The sequence below is a fragment of the Podarcis bocagei genome (assembly GCF_964188305.1).
Source record: "Podarcis bocagei genome assembly, chromosome: 3".
NCBI lineage: Eukaryota > Metazoa > Chordata > Lepidosauria > Squamata > Lacertidae > Podarcis > Podarcis bocagei.
In genome coordinates, this window is record NC_138127.1 from 51881947 (window position 1) to 51905703 (window position 23757).

A 23757-nucleotide genomic window follows, 5' to 3' on the forward strand; every position below is an offset into this window, starting at 1 on the left:
CTGTTAACTGCATATATTTTTTGATCATTCTGGCAAATGGTATCATAAGTAATTTATAGCTGAGCTGATAATTAAGTCTATTTTTGCTGCTGTTTTATCAGTATTTAAGGGTGCCCTGCTTTTGGCAATTTGTGGGGAATTAAACTGTAAGCGACGTGAAAATGTTCACTTATTCCGGAAATGTTGCATTGAATAGACTTCATTTGCTCCTAGATTTTGAATGGCCTAGGATCACTCATTTGAAACCAGGAATTATTGCTCTTAGTCAAAATCCTATTAAATTCAGCGAGACTTACTCCCAGGTAAATGGGGTCAGGATTGCAGTCTAAATCAGCTTCCTTAACCTTCAGTGGTGTTGGTGCATAGCCAAAGTTCATTGGCTATATAGCATTGTGAGGTCATTGAATTTTCTGGGATTGTCTGCGAATACTGTTTGAAAGAGAGAGAATTCCTAACCAAGGGAAGAAATGGGCACTGAAGCAGCAGCAGATTGGGGAAACAATGGCAGCAAATAGTATGGAGAAAGGCAAACATTTTCAGAGGTTGGTTGTTTTTCTTTCTGGGCCCTGTTCTAAAAGCTCTTCTTTTGCACTGAAAGCCAAAAAGGCTAATCAGTCATTGCAGCCTGAAAACAAGCCATGAAATTATCCAGTGTAAGATACTGATGCTTACTTTTAGGATCAAAGTTGCTGCTGCGGCATGCTATGAGGATCAATTAACCCTGTATATAGTAGTTGTCCAAAAATAATAATCAGAGACAGATCTTGCAGTAAGGACCGGGAGTTTAGAATTTTCCAAGCGGAAGCAGAACATCAAAAAGCTTTGAGGCAAGGAATGGGGTAAATGGGTTTTGCAGTGAAAGCTGCAGATAGGGGAGAGAATATTGGAGGCCAGTGGGACTGGCCCAATACATTTTGGCTCCCGGAGCAAACCACAAAATGGTCCTTCCCCCCCACAACCAGAGAAGAAGGGGTAAATGAATATCTGAATCAAGAACGGGGGGGGGGGGGCATAAAAATCAAACAGTGGTGGTTGAAGTGGGAATCAAAACCTGTCACAGATGCGAAGAGACCCACTCTGAATTATGCCATTCAGATGCAGAGCCCAGGAAACCACAAAGGGCAGCACCCACCAATTCCTCCCTAGGGGTGGGAGGAGACCAGCAGAGCCGCCTATTCACTGAGAGGCCGCTGTGACATTGGGGTGTGTGTGCTGCCGAGGAGGTGACAGATTTGGACTCCAAAGAGCATGCCATAGCTGTTGCTGCCGTGCGGCAGCCACCGCCAATGCATTCCTTGGAGGCCTGATCAGCTGCCTCTGTGGAGCCTGCTGCCTGAAGTGGTCGCTTCTCCTTGCCTCGTGGGTGGGCTGGCCCTGGAGGGACAGCAGCGGCAATCAAGGATGGGAAAAGAAGCAGGAATTCTGTTTCAAGTATTAGCAAGCTGACTAGATCCACATGCAGTGGATTCTTCATAAGCTTCTGTAATTTAAAGGGAAATGGACTTTCAAACTGTTACTGGCTAATCAGTTTCCTTTTGGTCCATAGACTCCTGCTATGTATACACTGCTTACTTTGTGGTTTGCTTAGTGCCTGTTGCTTTAAGACTCCATACTCTTGGGCTAGAATAACTAGATACTATTGTCATGCAACCCACTTTGCCACATAGTAAGTCTATTTTAATTCCACACTTTGCCACCTTCCCCAAGCAACAGACTTGCTGCTTCCCTGTTCTCTTTGTGTTGCTCCAAACCCAGGGGTCAGCAACCTTTTTCAGCCATGGGCCGGTCCACTGTCCCTCAGACCATGTGGTGCGCCGGACTATATTTTGAAAAAATAATGAACAAATTCCTATGCCCTACAAATAACTCAGAGATGCATTTTAAATAAAAGGACACATCCTACTCATGTAATTCCCAGTCTGATTCCCAGACTGTCCTGGGCTGGATTTAGAAGGCGATTGGGCCGCATCCGGCCCCAAACACAGCCAGGGAAGCCCTCTAGAATCTCTCGCAACCCTCAGTTTATTCTGGGTCCTCCTAACTCCATCCTTTGAAGCCGTTCTTAAAGGCTTGTGTAAATTGAGTCATTTAATGATGTTGTTAGCGCCACCCCATACACCCCATCATTTTATAAGAAAGTAGGATTGGCCATGATTAAGATTATAAACATCTGAACACTTAAGCTCCATTGAACTTGGTGGGGCTTACTTCATATTAGAGATGCACATTATCGTGATGTAAATGACCTGACTTTAAAAATAATTTTCTCACAGCAACATATGTATAATTTAAAGCCACTATTTATTTTTATTATTTCCCAAATCTTTGCAGATTTAAAACAAAAAATCATTGTAGAATATGAAAATGTGTTGCTTACTACAATATTGTTGTGCAGAATAAGTTAAAGTTCTCTGGATTTTATCTAAAGTGGATCAACATTTTTGTTTTCCTTTTAAAAAATGAAAAGGAATGATTTGAAGAACTTATATGTTTAGTGTTGCTACAGTAAAAGGTTATTTTAATTCCAGGTAACCAATTACATTTCCTTTGGATGAAACTGGATTTTGTTTGCATCCTTCATATGAGTGGTCTTTCTCTTAACCTGTCATGAATCAACCATTTCTCTACGCCACCAAGTGGAATGCTGCTGAAAACGCAGCCCAATGTTATACTAAACAATCTTGTACACCCTTATTGGGAGATCCAAGACAATATTAAGGAGCAAAATTTGTCTCGGGCTGCAGTACTAAAAATACTTATTAGACTATAAGACCCGTTGGACACAGTTTAACTTCCTCCTGAGTAAACATGTATAGATTGTGCTGTCAATACAGTATTAACCTTTGATCTGTGATTTCAAAAATTGAAAGGCAGAAATAAGCCCTACAGTTGGCTGTGCTAGGTTTAATAATTCCGTCACTTTCCTATAGTCTTATGGAGTTGCCATTTCTATAATGTACAGAAATGGAAGTAAGTCAAAATTGTGGTAGAATAAACAGGCTGCTATTATCAAGCCTCCTCAGTAGACACATGTTAGACATTGGCATTTGTGCATCTTGGCAGATTTACCCAGTAATTTATACTCACACAGGTCTTAAAGATGCAGATATCTATTGAGAATCAAAATATACACATTTAACATTTCAGTGGAGTATAGCTCCACAACAATTCATATCTATTAACATCAGTGGGCAGTAGCAATATGAATACATTTCTATGGTTTCAGGGGATTAGCTAACTACAGAACAACTAAATGCACACACACAAGAAGGAACAAGCACGCAAGGCATTGGAGGAGATGGGGGATGAGTTCAGCCTGCACTCTCTATCTGAGCTAATCTTGCAGACCAGGCCTCATTCATGCACAGCTGAGCAGGACGATTCTTCTGGGCAAAGGAGGCCCCTGAATACCAGCTTCTGGGAACTTCATGTGAGCAAAGTGCTGTTGCATCCAGGTCCTGCCACATGAGAAAAAGGAATATTGGGCTAGATGGTCCATTGGCCTGATTCAGCTGGCTTGTCTGTTCTTCTGACCAGATGGTGGTTTCTAAAACGCAGTCACACAAACTCAAAGATAGGAAGATGGAGCAGTTGTGAAGGCTCTGAGAGACAGTATGGGGAGAGACATGTGCCCTGCTAAGCAGTCCTAGATGCTGACTACATAACCTGTTTCCCCTGACTAGGTGAGGCAGGAAAAACATCAAAGGCAGCAAAAAGACCCTGAAAAAAGCTTCATGGATCTCAGATTCAGCTAGCAAAGATCCAGGGAAAGGGATGAAAAGTAGTGAAGCCTGGGAATGGGTTGTTGAAGCAGCCGCACCAAGCCGGGACATTTGCTTCAGCAAGCAGGGGGTCCAGAGACAATAAAGGAAAAAGCAGGAGAATCTGATCCCTGGTTCTCACTTCTAAGCGATTTCAGGCCCAGTGATATTCAGCAGAGTGGATCTGGGGAGCCAAAACCACATAGGTGATTGAGCAATTGATTTTCATAGTGGAACCAGGCAAAGCCAGAACAAAAAATGGCTCCAGCAGTCCAGTTTTTATACCTTTCTGGACAAAAGCATCAAAAGAAATGCAAACATTGGCTGGGTCAGGGAGGTGTCATTCCACATTTCCTATACCTAATATGAGTTGTTTGGTCAGTGTGGTGGGATTTTCTTTTGCAGAGACACATGGAAGTATTAATTCTTCAGCTAGTTTGACTAGATCTAGCTTTGGGCTTCCGCAGAAGGGAAGATTGCTGTTGAAGTCAGGCCCTGCTTGTGGGCACACCATAGACATCTCATGGGCCAGTGTGAGAACAGGATACTGAACTAGATGGGCTTTTGGTTTGATCCAGCAGGATTCTACTCATATTCTTTCTTCTGGCAGGATCTGCTCACTGTAGAACCTGAGACTATGCCTGCATTCTAGAGGATTCCAGGGTGCACAGACTGTATGTAGAGTGATTAGCATGAGAATGCCCTTTGATTTGTTCCTACCAAGGGACCTGCACAGTCTATCTATATGATGGAGCTAACCCTTCTCTTGTCTTTACTGCAATTCTTCTTCTTCTTCTTCTTCTTCTTCTTCTTCTTCTTCTTCTTCTTCTTGTCCTCATCCTCCTCCTCCCACTCCCATGAATCTTCTGTTGAGCTGGGGAGAAGGGAGCCTCAGACTAGACTTGGTAGGTATATGAAACAGGTGCACTGGAGAACAGCTTGGGTAGTCTGCCTTGCTTTTGGCTAGCTGAGAAGTTTCCAACAGTATGATGAAAAACAGTATATAGTGCTATTTATGCTATAACAAGTAAATACATCCAAACTAGAGCAGCATTTCCAGCAATTTAACTTAACATAGGATGCAATCCTATGCATATTTACTTGGGAGTAAGCCCCACTAAACTAGAGTGAGAAAACATGCATATTACCACCTTCTACAAACATATTTATTTCCAATTTGTGCATTGCTTTATATTGTCTAATTGGACAAATCTGTATGTAATCTTGCTCAGTTACTGTAGCCCTCAAGTTAAAGGAATGGTAACAGTCAAGTCCACCCCCCCACCCACCAAATACAACTAGAAGTTTTTCTAAAGCCAATTAGAATAATCTGCGCAGAGCAGAAGTCAGGAAATCAGAGCTGCAAGAATGTCTGGAATTCTTTTGCACACATCTCTTTTAACGCTTTCAGGAGCCTGACATATTACAGAACACTCTAAAAGCTGAAAGTAAGTGCTGAGAACTGTATTTCAGCCCCCTTTTTAACCAAATATATTCTGAAATTAAAAGTAAAATCTAGCTTTGCATTATTAAATCTTGGAACTGCATTCTAAAATGACTTAAACACAACCAGGCCAAAATAGTGAGGGGAGAGGAAAAACTATCCTGATAGTTGAGACCAGCTTTTGAAAAGCAATCTCCATGGAAACAATAGCATAGGCTTTCTTAAATAATGGAAAAGGTAGATTACGACTTAATGCCTGGCCAGTCAGTAGATACAAATGAAAGAATAAAGTCAGGGCCTACAGTAAATAAACACCTTTTATTTCTCTCACATGGTTATGAAAGAATTTTTTTAAGTTACCAAAAATTAGGTCTATGGTTGGTGGCAAATAGAATGTACAATAGTAACCAAACAATTTTACATGACATCACACCAGGGCTTTTTTTTCAGCCGGAACACTCTGGGCGCTCCCTTAAAAAGCCCTTCCTGAAAGAAACTCAACAACTTAGGTTTGTCTGTCGAAAAAAGGTGGGAGTTCCTGCACCTCTTTTTCTCGGGGGGGGGGGAGCACTGCATCACACCATTGCAATGCAAGTTCTATGTGGTAGAATTACATTATGTTTATTTAGACCTTGACTTACTCATTTGTGTTCTTTTAGGCACATCTGTCTCCTGGTATACACTGCAAAGCTGTGCATAATTTTGTTATGAGAAGCAATATATTTCTACATTGAATAAATATAGGAGGTGTAATATTTTTGAACAATATGTGTGAATTTCATGCACATATTCTGATGGGCAGGTGTTTGAATGTGATGGGTTTTTAACATTAGAGCAGATATTCCAATTAAGTGCAAAGTCTAGGACATCCCCTGCAGACTCTGAGAAATGTATGTGGCCATGATGTTACTGGTCCCAAGGAACCTTTCATTCAACATTAAAAAGGTTGACCTTAGAAATAATAATAAAAATAATAATAAATTTTATTTATATCCCGCCCTCCCCCAGCTGAAGCCGCCACTGCTCCTTGCACGTACTGCTTTATGAAGCTGTTACTTTCCAAAGCACCACAGTAAATAGAGCAAAAGTCAGGCACAGCAACTGCCAGTAGGAAGAGAAGAAAACTACCATCCTACTTATCCCACAAAATTGATATAACAAGCATGTGAATTGGTGAAGCAAAGTATATTGACATTTAGAACTTTTGCAGGCAAGGAGGTCACAGAAGTGGCCTTATTTTCTCCCATCTTAGTGTAGCGTAGACCATCTCTATTCCTTCCCATTACTCTTGATAGACAGTGCTGGGGTCAGGGGCACTGCCTTGACCCCAGATTATGGGTGCCCAGCAGCACATGCAATGTAGCGTGACATCATGACATCACGCCATACCATAATGACATCACGTTGCATCATGACATCACATTACATTGCACATGCTGCCTGGGAACCCTGGAATTTGCGTCAGAGGCTGCATAACGCATTGGACACCAACCCCAAGGCCCCCATGAGGCCTTGGATGTGACTTACAGTGCTTTGCAAGGCCCGAGAAGTCATGTCAGAGGCCCTGCAGTGTGGGTGCCGAGCACCCACAACAATTTTTTGTGGGTGCCCAGGCCCCCATATAGTTGGTGCCAGTGGCTGGGATCTAATGTATCAGTACTGTACCTCAAAAAAACAAATCTCTTCTGAAGGCTGCTGTTTGGGTGCCACATTTTGACAAGCTTGATTTTAAATTCAGTGTGTTCTTGTTTTTAGATGGAATTGATTAAAAATATAAGCACTGCCGAACAGCCCTATTTATTCACTAGACATGTTCACTTCCTCAATTTCTCAAGGTAAGATGGTTCCTCACTTACAATGTTTTATATGGTATGTTTAATTTAACAGACGATTTATTTAAAGCTTTCATTTTCAGTTTAGTGTACAGTCACTGCAATATGTGTGTATCTCCCAGAACCTTGTGGGCAGAGCAAAATGTGCAATATTTACCTAGCCAATGCTCCTACTCCTTTTCCTATCCTGACTGGGCAACAATAATCTAGGAAACACCCACATGTATGCTCTGGTATCTGTTTGTATATTCTGGTATGTATACACATATGCAGCAGCATAAGATTGCACCACGAGGAACCGGCTTCCATACTAGCATGAAAGATATGTGTGATGCAGAGATTCACCATCTTTTCCTCCCCCTCGTCACCTTATGGAAGATTCCTGCACCACTGGCTAAAGCAGTAAATGATATAATACAATATACATCCTTGTCTGTGTTTCCAATTGTCTGTGTACACTTCATGTTTTTTTATAGGTCACTTGAGTTTATAACCTTTTCAGCTGAAAAACTCTATGTTGCATTATGTCAAAAAGAATCTCCTGCCAGAATTCCATTTTATTTTTATTTCCCTCTGCCAGAGTAATTTTATATGCATTAGCTGTTCACTCTCTCCCCACCCCCCACACTTTAAAATATAAACTCTTGGGAGAGGAGGTTTCAAATTATGATCACATATGCTTGTGATGTTACATCAGATGCAACTTTAGAAAACACTATTGAGCTGAAGAATAGTGGATTACTAAATGCCAATATCCAGAGTGGTAGCCGTGTTAGTATCTTCCTGTGGTACCCAAGACTAAGCAGATAAACTTTCATTGACTACAGAATGCTTAATCAGATGCGTGTTGTCTTGAACTGCAGGTACATTTGTAGGGTTTTTTCACAGGAAGGGGGAGGAAGTGTATAAACAATCAGATCAGAAGGAAATGAAACTCATTAGTTTCATATGCATACAAAATCAGTAGTTGATAAAACAAACACCCTGACATGGGGACACCAGTGATCGCATATAGTATGGTAAAAATCAATTGTGTCAATTTACTCTGAAATATAGCCCTAAACTTTTTGGCGTATTGCAATTCAACTGTTTCACGCTTTAGTCTCCTTCTGAAGTTCCTTTGTTTAAGGGTAGTCACCCTAAGGTCTGTCTTGTATCTTGGAAGGCTGGTATGTCCCCTCACTGGCTTCATTGCCATTTCTGATGTCAAATTTTTGTCCATTTATTCTTAATTGCTTAGATACTGTTATGTTTGCCTTATGGAGAAAGACACTATTAGAATATGATGGCACATATTGCAGTGAAATATGAGCAAGTGATAGAACCCCTGATGTTGTGGATGATAATAGGACGTCCTGTAATAGTATTGCCAGAGAAGATAGGTGGACAGAAGTGGTATTTGGGTCAAACACAGGGTCTGGTTCCAGTGTCTATATCACTGTTGTGTGCCTTTTTGTGTAGCTGTTTTAGAGTGGCTGGGGTGAGCTGGGTGGAAGTATAGTCCTGCCACCCAAGCATGAGAAGAAAGTGTGTAAAAGTTATATTCCTAGCTTTAACAGAATATATTTTCTTAAATATTGGAAGTTAGAGAACGGAATAAATTAGGCAGCCTAAATATTTTTACAGTCTCAGTGTACTTGTTGATCATCTGAGGAGCACCCCTGAGCTTATACCTTTATGTGCAGTGTTTAGTTGATACGTAAGATTGTAGGTAGAACCTGACACCACAATGATACTACACTTATGCAGTGGATGCACAGAGGAATGGCAGTAATGCGGTCTGAGTTCTTCTTATGTGAGAGAGCTACATAGATGGAAAGTATAATCTTTAAAATTCCACATTTCAGTTTGCTGCAGTGGATCATTAGGTCATTATAATAATTTATAGCTCATATTCAATTACTTATTTGAAGCACACTCTCCCACCCTGATTATCCCCCCACCCCAATTAAGCAGCTATATAGCTCAGATTAATAAAAATTTCTGACCTTTTAATCAGCCCTGCATTCTATAAACTGACACTTTCCATTTTGCCTGAGGAAGAATTCTATGAAGCAATTGAGAGGCCACACATTTACTAGTTAGCCTAATAAAGATGGTTTTGCATTATTAAACAACAAGAACAAGAACAATAATTTTAAAAATGTTTGCCATTTTTAAACAGAAAGGAAAGTCAACCCTTCAACAAATAGGCACTAAGAGAGGCTTGTCCTCAAAGGAGCAAAATTCAAACTATGGAGTAGAGAAATTATGGGAGGGGAAAAGAAATTCATAAGTAAGGCATTTAACCTTCCCATGATTCATTTCCTTGGCAATGGGCCTGTACCTGACTAAACCATCAACTGAAATGCCAGGGTATGTGCAGTTGAGGTACAGCTTATGTGCCCTAAGCTTCAGAAAGAAAGATTCTAGCTCTCAACTTCCCCCAGCTGTTTAAATGGTCTTAAACGTTGTTTGGCCTTTGGGGGGAGGGGAATACAATAAATACTTTTTAGCTTAGGCAATTGCTTTAGTTACCATGTTATGTAAATGTAAATAGGAGAAGGGTGGAGGTGCCTACAATACAATCTGAATGTGTCATGATGAAATGATGTATGCTCTGGAAAGATGTTTAGAACTCCTGGGCTCATTGCTCACTGTCGATGAAATTCTAATCTCCTTTATGCCAATGGGAGGCTTGCCACTGACTCTACTGCAGCCAGTATTGCATTGTGCTGCAGTAGTTCTTTCCACCATCAGCTAAGTTTTGCATTTACCAAAGATTTGGGCAACCTTCCTCATCCCCTTACTTAGTTCAGCAGACACTAAGCTATGTAAAGGACTTTTAAGAACTTGCCTCAGTTTTGAACCTGGCATCATTTGAGCCACATTAGGTAACAACACAGCATATAGATGGGGTAGAAGGGCTACCATTTTGGCTTTTCATTTTTTTAACACTAGGCGTTTTGAATTTAAGAGGGGAATAAGCAGCATATACTAATATGGGAACCTCTGTTTCCCCTCTTCCAAATTTTGGAGCCATACTTTAAGCAGTGCTTTGGGGATAGAGACTTTGAACTAAATTATCTCAGTTTTTGTGGTGTGTAGAGATGATTGATGTAACTACATATGTGTATCCTAAATCAATTATGTTCTTCAAATTACTTCAGAGAGCCTAGAGGTTCTTGGATTGCAAGAAGTGAGAACTTTCAAACATAATAAATGCTTTAATTTTATAGAGCATTAATGCTTGGGTGAAAAAACACCCAGCATGTGTACATTGGAATGCATAATGATCACGCTGAAGCCTATTTTGCTGCAGGGTGACAACAATATTTATAGAGCCCGTGATAGGTAGAAGGAGCAACTGAAGAGAGTGTCTTAGGGATCATCTACTCTTCTACTTGTGCCATGCATAGAAAGCAAGGGTCCAAACGGTTTGTCACTTGACCCGCACTTTCTAGGCATAGATCTGAGCGGTTTTCCCCTTGACCCATTCCTTTCCAAGGGAAAACTTGCTCTTTAGAGAGAGAAAAGGAACAAATGACAATCCATTTGGGGAAAACCAGAATTGTCATTTGCTGTAATTGAATGCTAAAGAGCGGCTTTCCCTGGGATACTGCAGTGGGACAAAAGGAAGTGTGGCTAAGCCCTGACAGGACCAAAACAGGATAGAAGTGTTAACAATAAAAATTAACAATAATGCATAAGGATATGGAGAGAAGGGAGAAATGTTTAGGTGGAAATGGGGAATCTGAGCATATGAATGAATTGAAAAGAAGCCGGACTTTGAGCTTTTCAGGAACACAACTTTGGGTCAGGCCGTTCAAAGACGATCAGGTAACTAAAAATAGAGAAATGTAGCAGCGTTGTTAAATTAACATGAGAACTAACTGCAGAGGATCTCAAAGCAACGTAAAAACTTCAAGAGAAATGAATTCATATTTTAAAACTTGGTGCTAGGTCAGCCCCTCAGTTGAGTTGAGAGCATTCCACAAATGGAACTTCACCACTGAGAAGCCCTCTCACCTTTGTAGCCACTGCCCTCACTTTTGATAGTAGGGGAACCAAAACAATGCCCTCTACTGAAGACCTGCATGGGTAGCCACATCTGGAGTGAAGCGGTCCTCAAGTGAACCTTCAGGAAGGGCCTCAAACATGAAAAATGAGGAACGCTTCATGCTGAATTGGTCCATTTGTCCACCCAGTCCAGCACTGTCCATCCTCACTGCCAGCAGCTTTCCAAGGTTTTCAGCAGAGGTGTATCTGCGTCCTATTCCTGATATCAGTTTCATTGGAGATGTTGGGGTTTTTAACTCACTGAATGCCCCTTCTGCATTCAGAGCATAAGCTCTGCCATGGAACTCTGACCCTCACTGAGGGGAAGGCTCTACTCTGGAAATATGGATACTGCAGGAGTCAGTACCAAGGCTCTTAGTTTGATGTAAACAAAGTGGACATTTACTATGTTACTTCATGGTAGCTTAGTCCAACCAGTAAGTGCAATCATTGGGGTGTTATCAATACCATTAACAAGAAATAAAATAAAATTATATTAACCAAGCTACCCTACTTTAGTTCATGTCAAATGTCAGTCTTAAGATAAATATGCTGTGTTGTTCTGCTCAGAAGAATTACTTAATCTTCTGGAATGTAGAAATAGAATCCTCTGGGGTGTGTCCTTGGCATAATACTACAGGCGAATTCTTCTACCCCTTTGGTTCTGTTGGGTTGGGAGATGTGGTACTTTGCCAAAAATAGAGGTTTAGCACTATAAAGCACATCTTGTATATTGCTAGTGTTGTAAAATTGTAGGACTACCTTCATTAGATTTTTCTGCTAAGTTAATCAACTCAGTTTATTGCAGCAATTGACTTCAGCAAGGCAGGAAGAAGAGCACTTTCACATCAATTAGTTCAGTTACCTCTCATGGTTCAATTTAATTCAGTCTACAGGGCATTTTCTAGTAATCATGTTAACATTTTTAATTATTTGTAAAACAAAGCCAAAAAAACCCGTTCTGCTCATCCTTTTAACAAATCACTAAGTATCACTTAGTGGGCTGGGTTCAGGCACAGGGGAAAACCATTGTTTTTTGCTATGTGAACAGAGATTGAAAGCATTTTCTTTCCATTTTAAACTAACTGAAGTATCCTCAGATGATCAAACTCAAGAATTATACAGTGGTGCCCCGCAAGACGAATGCCTCGCAAGACGAAAAACTCGCTAGACGAAAGGTTTTTTCGTTTTTTGAGGTGCTTTGCAAGACGAATTTCCCTATGGGCTTGCTTCGCAAGATGAAAACGTCTTGCAAGTTTGTTTCCTTTTTCGTAAAACCGTTAATACCCAGGGTGCATTGCTTGAAGAGATGCAGTTGCGACTTCACTTCGAGGAGCAACTCATAGCACGCGGTGTGGTAGCCTTTTTTGAGGTTTTTGAAGACTTTGGTGATTTTTGAAGCTTTTCCAAAACTTCTTTTGCAGCCATTTGGTAAGTTAAACTTTTAAAACTTTTTTGGGGGTTTTTGGATTTTGGGTTGGGGTGTTTGGAATTCAAAGACTTGGTGTTGGGGAGAGGTTTGCAAGAATCTGGAAGCTTGTGTGTTTTTTTCCTGCATTTTTATGATTTTCTGTGACCATTGGGCCACTCTGCTTTTTTTAAAAAAAATAAAATCTGGGTTTGAATTTCTGTGTGGTGGGTGGCTGGGGGAACAGTTGAGGAGGGGTTTGCAAGAATCTGGAAGCTTGTGTGTTTTTTTCCTGCATTTTTATGATTTTTTGTGACCATTGGGCCACTCTGCTTTTTAAAAAAAAATAAAAAATCTGGGTTTGAATTTCTGTGTGGTGGGTGGCTGGGGGAACAGTTGAGGAGGGGTTTGCAAGAATCTGGAAGCTTGTGTGTTTTTTTTCTGCATTTTTATGATTTTCTCTGACCATAGGGCCACTCTGCTGTTTTTTTAAAAAAATCTGGGTTTGAATTTCTGTGTGGTGGGTGACTGGGGGAACAGTTGGGGAGGGGTTTGCAACAGTTGGGGAGGGGCTTGCAATTTCTGTGTGGTGGGTGGCTGGGTGCTTTTGAATTTTTTGGATGTGAAGCACTGGTTTTTTTATATTTTGGGGGGGTTTGCGAGGGTAGGAGCTGTGCTGCCATGGGACCCAAGAAGACTGCTGCTGCAGAGGCCGGCGAGGGGAAGAAGGAGAAGGTTACGCTGGAAATAAAGGAGGAGATCATCCGGAAGCACGACGGTGGAATGCGTGTGACAGACCTCGCCAGGGAGTACTGGAGGAATCCATCGACCATCGGGACCATCCTGAAGATGAGGGAGAAGATCCTTGCGACTGATGCAGCCAAGGGAGTCACCATGATCGTGAAGAACCGCCCAGCTGTTCTGGAGGAGGTGGAGAAGTTGCTGCTCATCTGGTTAGAAGAGAAGCAGCGTGCAGGGGACACAGTGACTGAAGCCGTCATTTGTGAGAAGGCCAAGGCCTTGCACGCAGACCTCGTCCGGGAACAGCCAGGAACCTCAGGCGAGCCAGAAGTCTTCAAGGCAAGCAGAGGCTGCTTTGACCGGTTCAAGACAAGATCTGGAATCCACAGCGTGGTCAGGCATGGAGAGGCTGCCAGTTCTGATGTTTCTGCAGCTGAAGACTTTGCAGCGGAGTTCCTGGAGGTTGTGAAGACGGAGGGCTACATTCCACAGCAGGTCTTCAACTGCGACGAGACCGGGCTGTTTTGGAAGAGGATGCCCAAAAGGACTTTCATCACATAGGAGGAGGCCAAGTTGCCTGGCCACAAGCCCATGAAGGACCGTCTGACCCTGCTCTTCTGTGCCAACGCAAGCGGCGACCTGAAGATCAAGCCCCTGCTGGTGTACCACTCGGAGAACCCACGGGCCTTCAAGAAACACAAGGTCGACAAGGAGCAGCTGAGTGTCATGCGGCGATCCAACAGTAAGGCTTGGGTCACACGTGTGCTGTTTGTGGACTGGGTCAATCTTGCTTTTGGCCCTGCTGTCAAACAGTACCTGCTGGACAACGACCTGCCGCTGAAGGCTTTGCTTCTGATGGACAATGCTCCTGCTCACCCTAAAGGCCTTGAGGAGGACTTGTTGGAGGAGTTCAGCTTCATCAGCATCATGTTCCTGCCGCCTAACACCACGCCACTGCTCCAGCCGATGGATCAGCAGGTCATCGCCAATTTCAAAAAACTCTACACCAAGGAGCTTTTCAGGCGATGCTTCGAGGTGACTGATTGCACCACACTCACCCTGCGGGAATTCTGGAAGGCCACTTCAACATCGTCACCTGCTTGAAGATGATCACCACGGCCTGGAACGGGATCAGCCAGAGAAATTTGAATTGCGCTTGGCGCAGCCTGTGGCCGGACTGTGTGGCACCAAGTGACTCTGATGCACCAGAGTCAACAGTGGTGCAGGACATTGTTGCCTTGGGGAGGACCATGGGCCTGGAGGTCACAGAGGAGGACATCAGCGAGCTGGTGGAGGAGCACGACCACGAGCTAACCACCCAGGAGCTGGTCGAACTGCAGGCAGAGGCTGCGCAGGAGCAGGCCTCACTGGAAGAGGAGGAAGCAACTGAGGAACGGCTGTCCTCCAAAGAACTGAGGGACATTTGCCTGAAGTGGAAGGATGTGCAGGCTTTTGCACAGCGGCACCACCCTGACAAGCACGTGGCACATGACCTTGCGAACACTTTTGATACGAGGGTCATGTCGCCTTTCAGGGAGGTGCTGAAAAGGCGGATGAAGCAGCAGACCATGGACAGGTTCTTCAGCAAGAAGCAAAGAGTGGAAGAGGAACCTTCTTCGAGTTGTCCCCCAGAGTCTTAGAAAATGTACTGTACACTTTGTTGATTTTTAAATGTTTTTCTGTCATGTTTAGAAACTTAATTTATTGTTCCTTCAATTTTTGAAATGCTCTTTACAGTATGTGTGACTTTAAAGAGCACTTAATAAACTCTTGTTGTACCAAATTTGGCTTTGTTTGGACTTTTTTTGACCATAGGAACGCATTAATTGAATTTCAGTGCATTCCTATGGGATTTCGTGCTTCACAAGACGAAAAATTCGCTAGACGAAAAAACTCGCGGAACGAATTAATTTCGTCTTGCGAGGCACCACTGTAGTTTGTTTAAACTACAGTTAGTAAGAACAACCATGATCTGAAGAAGCAGTTTGATCCTGATTTGTGATCACTAAGGATAATTTTAAAATACCATAGCACCTACAGTCCATATGTCATAGGAAACTGTAGCCTGCATATGAAAGTGGATGCTTTGAACCTCCTCTTGTAGTATACAAAAGGAGGACAGGGGAGCCAAACTAGTAAATTTGGCCACATATGGGTGTGTTTTTTTCAATTTTTGTGGTTTTGTACAGGTAAACATATAGTTTACATTAAAATCATTTAAAGCATAACCCAATAGTGCAAATTGTTTTATCTTAAGGATACAAAAACTAAGTTAAATTGTTTTTGCTTAACTTCAGTTCTTGGTCTTGCATACAAAATGTACATACATTGGCTTAGTTAGTTCCCACAAGTTTTTTTTTAATTTCACTACAAGAAAAAACACTTTACTTAGTGGGTAAAGGAGTTGCCCTTTGTGGAAAATACAAGCAAACCAGCACTGTGTTACTTTTCACTCATTTAATTGGTACTGTAATTTGGATATTGTGGCTAAATTTTAACAGTGCTTCCATTCAAATAAATAAGAACTCTTGGGTTGCACTGAAGACTTTCTTTCCAAGGATAACTTGTCACACCTGTGCAATGTTTAACTAATGCTCCAGCCTTCTTAAAATAGAGTTTCGCTGTTTGAAGAAAAGCAGATTAACTAGTGATCAGTACTCTTTTTTAAAAAAACCCCACACATATTGCTACCATTGCATTTAAGGGTATGCTACTACATGGTTCTAAGTTAGCTGCAAATGCAGCACATAAATCTGGAATAAGCTTTGTTGCAGACCACAGGCTGCTGCAGGTTTGTATGGAAATCTTCTACAGATAGGGATTGCTCTTCTTGGCTCTAGGTTTGAGGATTCCCATGGGAAAGTGCCCTCTGGTGAGCCCTTTCCTACATCAGTTAGTAAGCATGCCTAGTAGTAGTGGCTGTGAGATTTTGACCAACTTCGGCCCATCTGAAGCTGATACAGGCTCGTCTTATCTTGAGCCCAAGCAGAGTAGTCCACACAGCAGAAGGATAAGCAGTATGTGCCACATTCTTAACTTTATTTCCACTCTATGCTGAGAGAATACAAACATGCATCTTGCCTCTGTGAGAGCAGAGAAGCAACCGTCTCTCTAACAAAGAAACCGAGAGAACAATGATAAACAGGAAACCAGTGTACGTCACATCCAGTCTCCCATTCCCGTGGGAATCCAACAGTAACTTGGACTGTGGAATGCAAAACAATGTCTTGTGACTGCAGTTGCTGCTCAGTGAGGGAAATAGAAACCAACAGTGGCTGCAAGTAGCTACAAAGATGCCATCATAAGCTTCCCACAATATCACCAGCAGGGAGTTGCTCTGGAACATGGTGGAAAACTTAAAATAGTGGTTTGCACACGCAGAGCAGGCATCATTACTTGTAAAGCCCTCCAAGGTGCTGAATTATGTGGAGACAAGGTCTCTTTGCTACACAGACTGCTTTAGTGGAGAAGCAAGTATGTGACTCAGCTTGGAAGCGGTGAGCTTGGCTGAAAAAGAGCGAGAAGAGAAGAACTGGGCATAACAGCAGCAGGCCTAGGAAAACAAAATGAGGAATTGTAGAGCAAATCCATGTTCCTTCTTCCCATCTCTAGCTATGGAACGACCAAGCTATGGTCCAAACCTGGTTGGCTGGTTTAAATGCATGATAGCCATAGGCATAACATATATGATGCTTCCTGTACTGGGGAAGTCATGGCTCTCCAGCTAACTTTCCTCATGACATTGTTGTGATGGAATAACAGTATGGAGTTCTCCTGGTGGACAGAAAACAGATGTGAAAATTAAATTGGATGGTGTCCTATGCATCTGTGGGGTTCCCAGTGCTGGGTGCGGGGTGGGAAAGTCTTGTATATAACAGGGAAGTGTTTCTACTCCATAACTGGGAATGGAGAAACCAAGGTTGATCTTGTAATATGATAGCCCTAGATTGCAGCCTTATCCTTTTAGTACAGATGATAATAAGGTCAAAACCAGCACTTTGCATTGAGCTTGGGAACCAATTGGTAGCCAGTGCAGTTGTGCCAGAATTGGTGCTATATTTTCAGACTGTCGCTGTCCTGGGTTAAGTGTGATATTGAACTTGAGATTTTCAGCAGTTTGAGATTTTATTGTCATATTTTGCAGGATGTCTCAGGTCTTGGGATTTCAATATTGCTCTCATTCTTAGCCGTTTCCTTATATTTTATCTTGATGCATGTGGGCTGCTGTTTTTTGGGAGGAGGAATGCTGACAATTCTTTGTGCTAACAATTCAGTGGTTCCCTTCAACTTGAACTGGTTCATTGAAAAGTACATTTATTCTTCCAACACACAAAAGGATAAGGAAAATACTTTCTTTGAAAGCACAAGCATTAACATCCCCCCTTCCCATTTTTCAAAGGTTTACTGTTTGAAACACACTTGTGATTTTAACTGTTGTCACTACAAGCCTGGTGGATGGTCTAGGAATGCCAGAAACAGTATTGAAACTAAGTAGATGTGGATAGACCTGACTATCAAAACCACTGGGAGTCCTACATAAAAGCAGAATATAAATACAGTAAACACTTTCTTTGATGTACAGTTTTAAAAATAAAATAAATAGTGCCTTTGAATACTGCTATATAATATGAGGTACACAGAAACTTGATTAAAGTCAAACTGACAACCATGTGATTTATCATCAGTAAGATGAGATTCCCTAGTAAGCTTCAGTAAAATAAATTTTGTTGATTACAGTGTGCTTTTCTAATACTAAGATGCCAGATTACAGTGTGCTTTTTCTAATGTGTAGTATTTAACCCCTGCTTTAAGGGGCAGAAAAGCCTTATACTTGTGGCTTCAGAAATAATATTGTAGTTGTAATTTTAATTTTTTTAAAAAAATGCAAGAAACAACCTCCTCAGATACTGAAGTTTTACATTTTTTGACATGGCTGTCTGTGATTTGATTTTTCTTTGTTTCTGTTGTCCAGGTTTGGAGGAGACCAACCAGTATACATCAATATTATTAGAGATCCCATTAACCGTTTTTTATCCAACTACTTTTTCCGCCGCTTTGGAGATTGGAGAGGGGAGCAGAACCACATGATCCGCACCCCAAGCATGAGACAAGAAGAGAGATACTTAGTAAGTTCTGAATTCTTAAGTCTTTCATCATGTCAATCTATTGAACTTCATAGCTTTGCTTCTGCTAGATTTCAGACTCTCTGCAGATATATTGTACTTCCACATTCTCTTATCTGGAGCTGGATGTTACATTATATGTTTATGTTTTGATCACATTTTGTTGCTAAGTGGCTCTGCCCCACTACCTTCTCAGAGGCCCTTGGTGAAAGCTCTTGCCTGGCATCTACCAGAAAGGCCAGACTGCTGAACGAGATCCTTTGTGCCAGCAGACTTTGATAGGAGTTGTCTGGAACAGCAGGATGCAAAATGCTGCCTGAATAATCCTGTTTCTCTGTGAACGCCATATAATTTATGTTCCTGTACTAGATTTAGGTGTGATTTTTATTTTTATAATCTTTGGGAGCCACTCAGGCTATAAAGCTGGATATAACCATTCAAAATACAATGGTACCTTGGGTTAAGAACTTAATTCGTTCTGGAGGTCCATTGTTAACCTGAAAATGTTCTTAACCTGAAGCAAGACTTTAGCTAATGAGGCCTCCCACTGCTGCCGCTGCACAATTTCTGTTCTCATCCTGAAGCAAAGTTCGTAATCCGAGGTACTATTTTTGGGTTAGTGGAGTCTGTAACCTGAATCATCTGCAACCCGAGGTACCACTGTAAATACAAATACAGTGGTACCTCTGGTTACGAACTTAATTCGTTCTGGAGGTCCGTTCTTAACCCGAAACCGTTCTTAACCTGAGGCGCGCTTTCGCTAATGGAGTCTCCCGCTGCACGCACGCGTGCCCCAGCACAATATTTCTGTTCGCATCCTGGGACAAAATTTGCAACCAGGAGCAGCTACTTCTGGGTTAGCGGAGCTAGTAACCAGAAGCGTTCGTAACCAGAGGTACCATTGTAGATGTGTTAAGTCAGAAATGAATTAGTTAACTCTGGCATTTAAAGTGAGGCAAAGTTGTTCAGAAGCATTTGGATAGTTGTGGTTTAACTTTCTTGATTTCTCTGACTCATCCCAATCTCTGTTTTAGTAGATTTTGAATATGGAGTATCAATCAAGTGATTTCTAAAACAGTGTTTCCCAACCGGTGTTCCGCGGCACACTACTGTGCCGTGAGACATCGGCTGGTGTGCCGTGGGAGGGAGGCGGGCGAGAGGCGGCGGCGGCGAGGATCCGGCGGGGGTGGGGGGAGCGGGGGCCGTCGCGCGCAACCGAACTCACTTGGCGCGCTGCCGGCTTGTCCTCCTTCAACCCGGGTCGGGCCAGGCCTGCTCACGTCCCCGGATCCCCTAGCAGCAGCCGCACGCTCTCCAAAAGCGCAACGCTGCGCGCAACCGCTCGGCCAGCTGGTGCTCTGCGACTCCGCCCTTTCCCCTCCCAGCGCCGGAGGGTTCGCGCGACCGCAGCTGTTCCCTTTCGCAGCGCGCGGGAAACAATTCCAGGCCAATTGCCTTGTGCTGAAAAGCACCGCCTCTCCTTCCAGCTCAGGCCCGGGCCGCCGGCTCCCCGAATGACGTCACGGGGGCGGGGCTTTAATGGTGGTGTGCCGCGAGATTTTTTTCCGGTAAACAGGTGTGCCGTTGCCCAAAAACGTTTGGGAAACACTGTTCTAAAATAACACATAGTGGTACTTGGGCTGCATTACTATACCATAAATCAGCTAAGGACATATAGTAACTGGACATACAGTGGTACCTCAGGTTAAGAACTTAATTCGTTCTGGAGGTCCATTCTTAACCTGAAACTGTTCTTAACCTGAGGTACCACTTTAGCTAATGGAGCCTCCCACCGCCGTGCGATTTCTGTCCTCACCCTGAAGCAAAGTTCTTAACCCGAGGTACTATTTCTGGGTTAGCAGAGTCTGTAACCTGAAAGATCTGTAACCCGAGGTACCACTGTATAGTCAAACCATTCTTAGAATATGGGAGTTGAAGCAAGGAGACGCATGCTCCAATCCCTACTCAACCAGAGTCACCTTGGGCTGGCTACTATCTCTCTTCCCAACCTACTTCACAGGATTATGTGGTTACCATGGGGGACCATTTCTTGGAACCCCTTAGTGATATGTTGATGTTTAGGCTACTCTGCCCCTTAAACTATATGCTTACTTTGGCCCAGGAAATGCACATAATTTATTGGGGGGGGGGAAATTACCTCAATGCTGGCATGTTGCAAAATTTCTAAATATTTAGATAGAAATCTAATAACAGGCATAAAATGTTATAATGAGTTTTTTTAAAAATGAAATGCTTATGTGTAAAACATTCCAGTTCAGTTGCAATGGAGATAATAATAATTAATCAGTAGCTTTCCACATATATGTTTCAAGGTGATGCACGCAATATAATAAAAAGCAGGTTAGAAACGGCATAGAAAATAACAGCAAATGAACCGAAAAACAGTAAAAGGAGGCAACTGTGGCAGAGACCTGTGCTTCCAGCCAGGAAAGCTTGCAGAACAAAATGTCTTCAATTCTTTCTGGAAAGTGCAGGTAGTGGATGTCTATGTCATATGGCAGAAACACTTTTGTAGAGCAGGGGCAGCCACACTACAAGCTCTGCTCTGTATTACTGTGGAGTGAGTTTGTGATCAGTTTTGAACCTCAGAAGAAAATCTCTTGCAGACCACAGTGAACTACTAGTTATATAAAGGATAAGGTGGTCTCTCAAGTAACGTGGAAGCAGACCATTTGTTGCAATTATACCAGGCTTCCCTTGAGACTGTAAGACTTGCTGGTTTAAATGGCTTTTGGATGCTGATTTGATGAGGCTATGGAATTTTTTTGGTGGCTGAATGTTTTTAGTGGTTTGGCCTTTTCTAGTTGCTTTTGTTTTGTTTTTATCTTGTGGTGTTTTTGATATAAGCTGTCTTGAACATAAAAGGGAAGTAAATCAATATCTCATTTAAATAAAAATACAGTTTATAGTATGAGTTTATAAAAGTAAAAATTAATAGTCATTTGCCTGCAGTTCTGTAGTTTATTCCTTTCATTATTCAATACAGTATGTGCATTAGATAGATAGATGATAGATAGATAGATAGATAGATAGATAGATAGATAGATAGATAGAATGTTTTGACAGAAGAAATCTTAATTTGTGGCCACATACCACAAATTTACAATGCAATTCTAAACAGATTTACTCAGAAGTGAGTCGCATTATGTTTATGGTTGTTTATGATTACAAACTATAGCTTAATGAAGTTAGCAGGCTTCAGTGAACTGAATGTCTCATTGTCCACTAGAACTATTGGACATTCAGCATAAAGGTGAACTTTGGAAGATTCAGGACAGATGAAAGAAAGTACAGTGGTACCCCGGGTTACAGACACTTCAGGTTACAGACTCTGCTAACCCAGAAATAGTACCTTGCGTTAAGAACTTTGCTTCAGGATGAGAACAGAAATCGTGCGGTGGTGGTGCTGTGGCAGTGGGAGGCCCCATTAGCTAAAGTGGTACCTCAGGTTAAGAACAGTTTCAGGTTAAGAACGGATCCCCAAAATGAATTAAGTTCTTAACCTGAGGAACCACTGTACTTATTCACACAGCACATAGTTAAACTATGGAACTCACTCCCACAGGAAGCAGTAGTGGCCACAAACTTGCATAATTTCAAAATAGCATTGACAAATTTATGGAGGAGAGAGCTAGGATAGCTGTGGCCATGATAACTGTACTCTGCCTCCACAGTTAGTCATGCTTCTGAATGCCAGTTGCTGGAAGCCACTGGAGGGCAGAGTGCTGTTGTGTTCTAATGCTTCTTGTGAGTTTCCCACAGGCATCTGGATGGCCAATGTGAGAATAGGATGCTGGTCTTTGGCCTGATATAACATCTGTTTTCTTAGAGCGTTGCTGCCATTTCTGCTTTGTCCGATAGCAGTTGTTTCTCCATCTCACCTCCGCCTCTTTCAATTATAAACTAGAATCTTATGAACAATCATAGTTTATATTTGGTATAACACTTGTTTGACAGTAAATAAATGTAGATTAGTTGACTGGATATTCTGTTAGGCCTGTTACACCAATTCCTTTAAACTTGTGTTCCATCTACTTAATAATTACAAACTCATTGTAAATATTTCTGAATGTCACAGTATATATTATAGAGAGTCTGTTGGGACAGGGAATTTTAATGCGAGCTTTTTCTGAGAGCATATTAATAGCTTTCCATTATGTGTGTGGTTTGCATGTGTTTATGTTCTTTGATATGTGCAAGAGACAGAAGAGTATGGAAAAGCGTATTTATGCCAAAGTCTTTGGGAACATCACTGTAGAAAATGTGAAACGTTTCTAGTACACTTTGTACCTCAAGACTTTTGCTAAGTGTTACATGCGCTCTGCTTTCATGTGACGTAGGAGTCAAGTGCTGGCTGTCTCTCAAGTGTTCTCTTGAAAATGAAAAACTAGGTAGCATTTAGGCCTTCCAGGCTAGTTTTAAAGTCTTTGAGGTTACCTATTGTGCGTAACTTCAGAACTATGTTCAGCTACAACATAGTGGATTTAAATATCTTTTAAGATAGCCCTGTGGCCTAAAATATTGTTGGGTGAACTGAAAGCTTTCTCATTATAAACACTTACTGTTTCTTCTGTTTTGTATAGAAAGGCCTAATCGTTTTCTTGGATTATCATCCTTTTTGGCAGTCTTTGCTTGACAGTTGTCCTCCTCAAAGAACACTGTTATTTGTATTTGAGGAAAGTACTGGCTGGCTGCCAATAAAATGTGTTACAACAAGTCAGTTGTTCTCAATGGTAAAGATGTGTGCGCTTTTTTTTTGGTGTGGGTTTCCCCCCGCCCCAATGGTCGTGATTTCCAACCAAATGTTCTTTGCAGTGCAAAAGATATATTAAAGCGGATCCAGTTGTGAATTGGTTGTTTCAACCAACTATGAGGAAAACGAAGGCTGCCACTATGCTACATGTTTTGTGACACTCCCCTTGAAGATGGCTCAGGGTTGCAGCTGGTGCAGAACATGGCAACCTGCCCTTTTTGACAGGGGAAGTGAATAGGTTGTGCTGTATTAATGCTAGAGGCTGTGCTAGTTTCTGTTTGTATTCTGCTCCAAATATCTGGGACCCACTTGATTAGATGATCCAAGAGTCTAACTTGGCATGCCAGCTTCATACAGCTTTATGTAGGTTGAAGACGATCCCATATGGTAAACCCATGTGGTCTTTTGATTGTGTTCTCTGTGTTCTATATGTGAGCAATGTTACTGAAACGAACATACCTTGCTATTCTTAAGAACATTGGGGAGCCAAACACTCGATTCTTCAGTAGTGAGAAGCATAGTAACATATAACTGGACTTTCTAGTGGTAACAACACCCTTTGCTGTGTAATGTCTTCCACACAAATGTTTATAGCCACCCTATATTGACAGGTCTCTGGATAGCTTACAGGGTTTA

The 23757-nt window shown here is 42.0% G+C and overlaps 2 protein-coding genes across 6 annotated transcripts in view; one reads left to right on the forward strand and one right to left on the reverse strand.

The window, feature by feature from the left end:
• Positions 1 to 23757, forward strand: part of UST (uronyl 2-sulfotransferase) — a 119839-nt gene that overhangs the window by 51553 nt on the left and 44529 nt on the right. The window contains exons 4-5 of the mRNA XM_081186314.1: positions 6961 to 7040; positions 18197 to 18350. Of these exons, the coding sequence (XP_081042440.1) occupies positions 6961 to 7040; positions 18197 to 18350 (234 nt within the window). The remainder of the gene's footprint in view (positions 1 to 6960; positions 7041 to 18196; positions 18351 to 23757) is intronic.
• Positions 1 to 23757, reverse strand: part of LOC308582823 (uncharacterized protein) — a 156182-nt gene that overhangs the window by 37750 nt on the left and 94675 nt on the right. Inside the window, exon 4 of one of the 5 annotated variants that reach the window (XR_014005859.1) lies at positions 9891 to 10860. The exons of 3 other annotated variants lie outside the window; for them this stretch is intronic. The gene's annotated coding sequence lies outside the window, so the exon portion shown is untranslated. Of the gene's footprint in view, positions 1 to 9890; positions 10861 to 16866; positions 16999 to 23757 lie in introns of those variants that run through there. One more of the 5 variants, XR_014005860.1, reaches the window with a different exon arrangement.